Source organism: Carassius auratus, unplaced genomic scaffold, assembly GCF_003368295.1.
Source record: "Carassius auratus strain Wakin unplaced genomic scaffold, ASM336829v1 scaf_tig00005180, whole genome shotgun sequence".
NCBI classification, from domain to species: Eukaryota; Metazoa; Chordata; class Actinopteri; order Cypriniformes; family Cyprinidae; genus Carassius; species Carassius auratus.
In genome coordinates, this window is record NW_020523634.1 from 9,624 (window position 1) to 18,509 (window position 8,886).

Here is an 8,886-nt window from a genome sequence, read left to right on the forward strand (position 1 = left end):
TTTTAATTATGGCCGATGAGGGTTTGGTGGGCTTTCTTTATGTGAAACTGGTTTATTCTGATGTAGCTTTGGTATGCTTCTGAGGACCATCTTCCGAGAGTTTGGATCTGTTGGTTGGAGAGGCCTTTTTGTGCAGCTGAAGTTGCTGCCCCGATGCGAAATGAATGGGTGGAGAAATTGTTCGCTGGGATGCCTGATAATTGCAGGACGCATTTGAGGTGTTTTTGGAACCAGAAACGAGTTACTGTTTTTTTGGACTCGTCGGTGAATAGGGGTTCGTGCGGGGACTTACCTGGGAATTTCTAAGGTGTAAAAAAGCGAGGATGGATTGGTAAGGCTGGATTGGGGAAGGGAGATTGAAAATGTATATGAAATGGCCTTTGTTGGTTTGGTCTGTTTTGCTTTGTTTGATTAAATAAGCGATTGTTTCGTCATCTAGTATGGTTAGGTCTGACACGGTGGGGTTGATTTTAGGATTAAATTTAGAAGAGATCATAAGCTCCGAGCACCTGAGACATAGCGTCAAGCGTGCGGGCGATGCTGAGGGGTTGGTAATTTGTGCGGAGGGTGTGGATACATTTTGTGAGGATATCTAGCGTTATGGGTTTTTTGGTGTCTGGATGGGTGGGCTGGGATCGCTGGATCCCTTTAATTAGGAGGGAGGTTTGTGAATTGTTTTTTTCGGGTGAAGGAGGGCCGGTCATTAGTTTGTGAAAAAACTGGACTCCGCTCAGGTAGTTTTTTATGGACCCAACTTGGAGACCCTTGGCGCCGTTGAGGAACGAAATGAAAGAGGTGATGGAGAGTAGAGAAAAATCAGGGAAAGGGAAATGAGGTGAAATGACTTAAAGCACCTTCACGCAGTCACATATGACTGGAGGGTTCTGGGAGAGACTGCTTGGAGAATAGAGTCCAGTGATGCTTCGAGGAGTGGCTTTAGAGGGTGAGTTACGGGAATATTAATTCTGAATATTGAGGAACCGGAGTGGGGAATTGGTCCGCCTCTGGAGCCAGTGTCCTGAATTTCTGAAACAGAAAACGAGACAGGGAGTCAGCAATTTGGTTTTCTGTACCTGGGACGTGCTTTGCGCTAATTATGAATTGGTCGCATGCTGCGATCCATATAAGACGTCTAAGGAGAGGCATGAGGGCAGGGGAGTGAGAACGGCCTTTGTTTATGCACTGAACTACGGCTTCATTGTCGCAGTGCACTAAGATGCTTTTAGTTGTCCATTCGTTGCCCTACAGGAAGGCTGCTACTACGAGAGGATAGAGCTCGAAAAGAGCTGAGGACTGGGTCGAGTCCTGCATCTGGGGGGGCCATGTGGATGGCCTTGGTAGAAACCTCCAAAACCGATTGAGGGAGCTGCGTCTGTAAACAGCTGCAAGTCGGTGGGAGATGAAATTAAATTGTTATAAAAAAAAGAAAAGAAAAGAAAGCCCGTTCCATTGTCTAAGGAACAGGATCCATAATTTAAGTTTGTCGCGGCATGCGTGGGTTAGGGGCATGAGGTCCTCGAGCGCGTGAACTTATGATGCGAGTGTTAGGAGATGCGCGATGAATGGGCGTCCTTGTGGAATTATGCGCATGGCGAAATTTAAATGCCCGAGCAGGGAAAGAAGTTCGCGTTTAGAACAACAAGGGCTGTCGAGGAGGGTGGATGAGACGAGAATTATTCTATCAATCTTTTGCTTTGGCAGGGAGAGCTGAAAATTAGCTGAGTCGAGGTAGATGCCTAGGAACTCTATGGTTGTGGTGGGACCCATGTTTTTTTTCCTGAGCGATGGCAATCCCGAGCTGGGATTGCCTTGGACGATGAAATGACCAGGAAGTCATCTAAAAGATGGATAATATGTGGGATTGTGTTATTGCTGGAAAGGATCCAGCAAACGGCTTCTGATAGCATATCGAAAATTTTGGGGCTGCTTTTGCATCCGAAGGTTAACCGGACGGCGAAATAGTATTTCTCGAGCCATCGTATCCCGAACAGGTGCCAAAAGTCCGGATGGATAGGCATCACTTTGAAAGCAGAAGTGATGTCTATTTTTGCTAACCAGGCTCCTCGGCCCGCGATTTTAATCAGTTCGACTGCCTGATCTATGTCTTGGTATTTGAGTGAAAATTCATAGAGGGGTATCAAACTATTAATGCTCGGGACTGTGGATTTATGCGTAGATGACAGGTCTACTATTAGGCGTTTCTAACCTGAAAATGTTCTAGTAGCCACTCCGATTGGGCTGACTCTGAACGTTTTGAAGGGGGGGGGTATTGAAGGGCCCGATCATAAAGCCTGACTCGATTTCTTTTTTGATGAGGTTAACTACTATGTCGGGCTCTGCGAGGGCGGATTGGAGATTATGGCAGACAGTGTTTTGGGTAAGCTCGCAAACGACGCCCGGGTTAAAACCGTGTTTGAGGCCAGACAGGAGATAATTTATAAATTCTATGTCGGGATGGTGTGCTAGTTCAATGGTCATGCGAAAAATATTCACAGGAGTCGATAGGTATTTTTGGATTTTTTATTTACGGCTTTATACACGGGGCAAACTATGCGTGCATGAGCACCGCCACAGAACTTGCAGGAGTGTAGATAGCGGCAGTGCTGTCTGATGCATTTCCCGTTGTTGAAAGCAATGCATAGCTGTGAGCTTTCTGCTCCTGGTTGGGCTAGGCGTGAGTTTGCTGAGGTTGCTGATCTTGGGACATAGCTGGTGGATTTTGCCGGGGGAGTATCAGAGTGTTGGGTTGCGTCCGGGTTTATTTGTGGGCAGGTTGTGGTGGAGTGAGCCACGGACCTGCAGTTCGGCTATTATTGACAAATAGTCATTGAGTTCGCGTCGCCTGTGGGGGAAGGCTGAGCAGATTATCTTGGTGTAGTGGTTGAATGCGATGGTGAATTCGGAGAAGGAGAGTAGTCGAGATGAAAGGGGATTTGGATTTTTTAGCGTGACTGAGAAGTCCCCGCAGTCTATTTGGCGGTTTGAATCGGATGTGGGCAGGAGAGAAAGGAGAGACGAGAGATCTACATCCGCACCTGCTGATATCTGTGCCTGAATGCTGTGGGTCACTTGGGGTGGTTCGAGGGCGACGGCGTTTGATGGGATGGGCATTGGTGTAGCAGTGAAGAGTGAATGGGGGGATTTCGCTTGGAGGAGGGTGGTGGCAACAACTGGGGGCGGGGCTGTGTTTGGCAGCGATTGCGGCCAAGCACTTGCTTGAGCCGCGGACCCGGAGTTGAAGGCCGTGGGTTGCGGGGCTGGGTTGGGCGGCCAGTATGGCCAGGCATTTGTTTATTTTAAGAAGAAGAAGAAGAAGAAGAGTTTATTCACATTTTATTCATATTTTTTACACATACATATATTCATATAACCTTAAGATGAGCATGCATGTGAACTGGTCCCCAAAGAAGCTATCTAAAGCTTATAATAGGGGGCCATGACAAGCCAGGGGATAAAAAAAAAATAAAATAATAATAATAAATAAAAAACAAAAACAAAAATTAACAAAAATGTGTGGCCTACATATAATACATTTCATACATCACATTCATACAACAAAAGGAAGAAGATCCCATTTAACAGATACAATTTTGTTTAACAGTTTACCTTGAGGTTGAGATATTTATACTGACATACATGCAGAGTGAGAAATAGTATGTACATCAGGAAGATGTATACAAGTTTAGTAATTGTTTCTTGAGGTTTTGTTTAAAAGAAGAAATAGAGCTTGAGGTTTTCAGACTTTCATCCAGCTCATTCCAAATCCGCTGTCCCCGGCACACTACACTCATACCAGTGCTTTTTAATCTCCGTTTTTTTACCAGTAATGATATGCATGTTTCTAGTGAGGTAAGTGTGCCGGGGATAGTGGATTGGAACAAGTTCACATAATCTGTTATTCAAACCAAAGACCACCTGATACATAGTACATGCATTGTGAAATATATTATATTCAGTTAGTCTTAAAAGACCATACCTAAAGAAAATAGAACGAGTTGGAGCATTGAAATCAGACCATGATATGGCACGAATTATTTTTTTTTGTAGAATTTGTAATTTTTTTAGGCGAGTAGAATAAGTATTGCACCATATAATATTGCAGTAATTTAAATGTGGTTCAAAGAGGGTTTTATAAAGAATAAGTAGTATTGCGTGGGGAAGCAGGTGTCTAAGCTTAAGGAACAGACCAACATATTTTGATAGCTTTTTGACAAGATATTCAATATGGTGTTTAAAGTTTAGGTGATCATCTATAAAGACACCCAAGAATTTAGTCGTCTTCCCTCTTTTTATTTCCTCTCCCCTTATTTTGATCTTGAAATTTGAATCCTCGAAATTAAGTTGTTTTTTATTTGGACAGAATATTATGTCGTTGGTTTTACTAACGTTTATGGATAGTTTATTTACTTTGAACCAATTATCCACATTCTGAAGCTCTTTGTTGAGTAGTTGTTGAAGTTCAAATTCATTTTTGTGTGATTACTGCAAAGATTACTTTGTGGAGAGTCTTTGAGGAATTTTCCAGGTCATTAATGTAAATAATAAAGAGGAGAGGACCTAATATGGATCCTTGTGGAACACCATATTTAATGTATTTGTTTTCTGATGTCTGTTCATGGATAGTTACATATTGTTGCCTCAGGTGTAAGTAGCTCTTGAACCAATTCAGTGGTTGGCCTCTAATTCCATAATGATGCAGTTTGTACAGTAGTATGGTAATGTCGATGGTATCAAAGGCCTTTGAAAGGTCTAAGAATACACCAATACCATATTCCCCCTTTTCAATTGCATCATTGATCTTTTCAGTAAGATCAAGGATCGCCATACAGGTGGTTGTTTTTTTCTAAAGCCATACTGGGATGGGTTGAGTATGTTCAGTGTATTAAGATAATTAATAAGTCTATTATAAACCACTCTTTCCAATATTTTGGAAAGAGTTGGTAAGATGGATATGGGACGATAATTTGTTATGTCATTTTTATCACCAGATTTGAAAATTGGAATTATTTTTGCAATTTTTGTCATTTTGGGAACAGTTCCTGTAAGCAGTGAGAGATTAATACAGTGTGTAAGTGGTTCAATTATTTCTTTGGAAATACTTTTTAATATTTTACTGCTAATTTCATCTTCTCCAGCAGAATTTGAGCTCTTCAGAGCTATTATGATATTATGCAGTTCAGTCGCGTCTGTAGGCTTTAGGAAGAAGGAATTTGGATAGTTGCCTGACATATATTGTTTGTAAGAGACACTGTGTGATTGAGTTATGCCGCAGGCCCGAAGCTGGGATGGGCTAGAGTCGTGGCTGTGTTAGGCGGCCAGTTCGGCCAAACGTTAGCGTGAGCGGCGGGCTCGGAGCTCGGCAGAGCGGGCACCCCTGCGGTCGGAACCGGGGCGTGGCCCAGGCTTGCTGAAGGTCTCTTGCTACGGCTTGATAGCCGCTGGGAGCTAGGCCTAGCGGCGGAGGATGGTGGAGTGCTTTGAGGATAATTTTGAGGTACTCCTTTCTTTTGTCGTTTCTTTAGTATAGGGGTTGACTGAGGAGAAATGTTATTATTTAGAGATTTTGTATACACGTCGTAAAGTTCGGATTTGTTCAACTTGCTTGAGGGTGTGACGTAATTTTTGGACAGGGCCTGCCTCAGACTCGACACCGTCCATTTTTCGATTGGCGGAATCGTAGGCCTGGCCGAGTGGTAAGAGGACGCGGAGGAGTCGGCCGCAGTTCTCGCCGGAGGCGGCGAAGGTAGGCCTAGGCGTCTTGGGAGGCGAGTAGCTGCTCGCGGGTATGCATATTCTATATATTCTATATAACATTTTAGAAGCATATGTTCCAACGTTCACTGTTCTCCTATGGCCCAGGTGGTGAGCCCGGGTGTGAGGACCCTTTCATCGCTGCTTGCAGCTTTAATTATCATTAGATTCAGATTTTTTAATTTCACAGATGGTTTTATTAACAAGAGGAGTGGCTAACCGCACACTGATCCACTCAAGACTGAAAGTCTACAAAAATTATTTTATTTTTCAAATTGCATCGTGCAAAAAGTTGCAAAGTGCATGTGGGTTAAAAACAGAATAGACACCAGCAAAGTCAAAACAGATGGTTTTATTAAAAGCACCTTATGAGGAACATTACAATCAGTTTGTTGTAAGAGACAGACATTTTCATAACATTCGATTCCAAATTTCACGTATAAGACTTACGTATGAGATTATTGCATAAATACATTTTTAATAAACTGATTTTGATTTCTTTCAGATACAAAATTACAATATGAAAATATCAAATTATCCCAAGTGATACGAGCGACTTTGTGACACTAACCCAATATTTAGATTAACCCAATAATTACAATTTTAGTCTAAAATAAGTGTTCAACATATTTCAAAACCAAAAAAAGAGATTTGCAAATTGTGAATTTATATTTCCACATATGGTATTTCACATAAAGAGATATTGAAGAATGAAAGGTTGGGAAGACAATAATTCATATATTTTCATATGTAAAATAATATAAGTCATACGTTATAAAAAAATAAAAAACATCAAAATACATCAGTAAATATGTGATAATTATCAGACAGGTTGCATCATCAGTTAAAATTGACTATTATATAATTGAAAAAGCCTTCTATAAAAGGTTAAATATAACAATAAAGGAATCAAGATTAGAAAACTGCTATGTATTTATGTTATGATTTCTGTTATTACCATTCATGGTCACTAAAAGTACTTCTGTCTCTGTATTTAATATTATATTTAAAGCATTCAGTATAGTATATAGAGCAAATAACAGTAAAAGTTGTCTCCATATCCATAATATCACTGACATGAAGATAAATCTTGCAGTATTCTGGCCTGTTATTTGTAGAGCAAATTTTTTCCATATATTGTATTAATCATTATTTCCTCTGAGTGCTGTGAGTCCTTCCTCCCTGCAAAATAATTCAACACAAAATCATTTACTGAGCTCTCAAGAGTGCAGATTGTTCCGGATCAATGTGAATCATCTGAAAAACTCACCAGCTCTTCGTGAACAGATGATCTGAAGAAGAATCACAGTAGGAGCAGCAAACACTGCAAACTCAACAATAATCAAAATCACTGCAGGACAGATGTGTGGACAGATGACAGACACAATCAGGAGAGGAAAAAAAAGATCAATTTTTTAGAGTGTAGATTAAGTCAAATGTATAAATTCTTGAAAAATCACTTCAGATTGACTTTTTCAACATTAATGAACTGTGTGGTACCTCTGACAACGGTCCTACTGACTTCAGTTCCTGCTGTTCAGTTCAAACATAATGAACAGAGAAACAAACCAACATCACATCATACTTCAGCTTCACAACACAGAAATGATGAAGGTTACCACATGACTACCCTTCAGTTCATGAATGATATCATTAATCCAGGGTCTTCTGAAAGCGAGTTTGGAAAGTTAATTTCTCACCTGAACTCTTGAGAGTATATGTGGCTGAGGTCTTGACTTGATTTCTTTGAGTAATATTGCATTTCCACTCTCTGTTGTGATCTTCATTCAGGAGTGTTGTAGTCAGATTGCTGATACAGTGATCTGATGAGGATGATATCTGATATCTGGAGTCTGATCTGGTCAGTTTAACACCAGCCTGATTCACCCAGAACAGCTCAATTCCCTCAGAACGGACCAAATCATCACAAGTGACTCCAGCATTAGAGTACAACTGACAGGAGAGAGTCACAGAGAGACCTGCACTGATCGTCTGTGAGGATGATGAAGATGAAGAGACTGAAACAAGACAACACACACATCACACACTCTTCAATCATCATGAGAGTTTAAATGAAGTCTTCTTTGAACTGACCACATGATACTAAAGTTACCATAAAGAACATGTAGATAAACACGAACATCCGTTCCTAGTTGTTTGTCATTCAAAAAAAGTCGGCAGGTGTAAACGCCACACTCTTCTTTTGTGACATTCCTGATGTTCAGAGAGCAGTCAGACCCTAGACTCAGTCTCTCAAGATTCTCTGTGTCTTTCTTTAACCCTAAACCAATCAGTTCAACTGCGGCTAAATGACTGAATCTGTTATAGTTCCATGTAGTTAATTTGCATTCACAAAGAGCTTTATTACAGGGCAGACGGACATCTTCACCAGAACTGATGAACACATGAGTCTCATCCACTCCACTGGTCCCTGAAACACAAGTACATTCGGTGAGCATTAGGTTTCATATTCATAATTGAAAATATAACACACAAGCATAAAAATAGGAAGAATCAAATCATAGAGTCTTTTTCCACACTTGATGCAAACAGCTCACTCTCCAGAATAAACTATTTTTTGTTCAGAAATATGTAACGTAAGAATATTTTCCCCAGACTAATTCTACTTAATGTTTTGTAGAGAAAATACAGATTTCTTTACCTGCCAAAAGTGTGGAGAGCATGATCAGTCCCAGCAGACACTCGTCCATTCTCTCTTTCTGTCAGTCTTCAGTATATCACAACTCTTTCTTCAAACACCCTTCCTGTGGTTGTTCAATCTGATATTAGCAACTGAGTGTTGAGTCCTGACCTGAACTGCATTTGACTGACACTATATCAGTGTGTTACTGAATTAATTGAGTGAGTGACAGGGGTGGTGTGCTATCAGGGAAGAGTATGGGCTATTTAATGCTGGTTGGCTGTACCCTGAGATGTGTCACGTCTCGTCCTCCCCCTCTTGCGTCATCCACTAGCACCTCAGGTATGAGCTGCTGGTGGCTGTTTTAATTTGTGTGTTTGGAACACTACTGATGTGTTGTCATCTCAAATTGTTGCATTCTCATCAGTACATTTCCAACGGTGCATTTTATTCGTTCAGAGTAGGGGTCAGTGATGCACGGGTTGATCCAAAAT

The 8,886-nt window shown here is 41.1% G+C and overlaps 1 protein-coding gene across 2 annotated transcripts; it reads right to left on the reverse strand.

Annotated features, from left to right (window-relative positions):
* Window positions 1-6,644: 6,644 nt before the first annotated feature.
* LOC113070647 (uncharacterized) lies at window positions 6,645-8,589 on the reverse strand. Of its 2 annotated transcripts, none has more exons than XM_026244039.1 (6): window positions 8,414-8,589; window positions 7,865-8,182; window positions 7,452-7,769; window positions 7,252-7,281; window positions 7,022-7,102; window positions 6,645-6,933 (listed from the first exon to the last, which is right to left on the reverse strand). In XM_026244039.1, exons 1-6 carry the CDS (start codon window positions 8,460-8,462, stop codon window positions 6,860-6,862), a joined length of 870 nt encoding a protein of 289 aa, XP_026099824.1. In that variant the 5' UTR covers window positions 8,463-8,589; the 3' UTR covers window positions 6,645-6,859. The 2 variants fall into 2 exon arrangements, with proteins under 2 accessions (XP_026099824.1, XP_026099823.1); XM_026244038.1 differs by having other exon boundaries at window positions 7,252-7,284.
* Window positions 8,590-8,886: the final 297 nt, after the last annotated feature.

Bases quoted from the DNA above. Each gene is read 5' to 3' on its own strand.
- LOC113070647 (XM_026244038.1), bottom strand. From the start codon at position 8,462: ATGGACGAGTGTCTGCTGGGACTGATCATGCTCTCCACACTTTTGGCA. The intron at 8,183-8,413 runs GTAAAGAAATCT...CTTGTGTTTCAG, and splicing joins GCTCTCCACACTTTTGGCAG to GGACCAGTGGAGTGGATGAG. The intron at 7,770-7,864 runs GTAACTTTAGTA...GTCTTGTTTCAG, and splicing joins TTATCTACATGTTCTTTATG to TCTCTTCATCTTCATCATCC.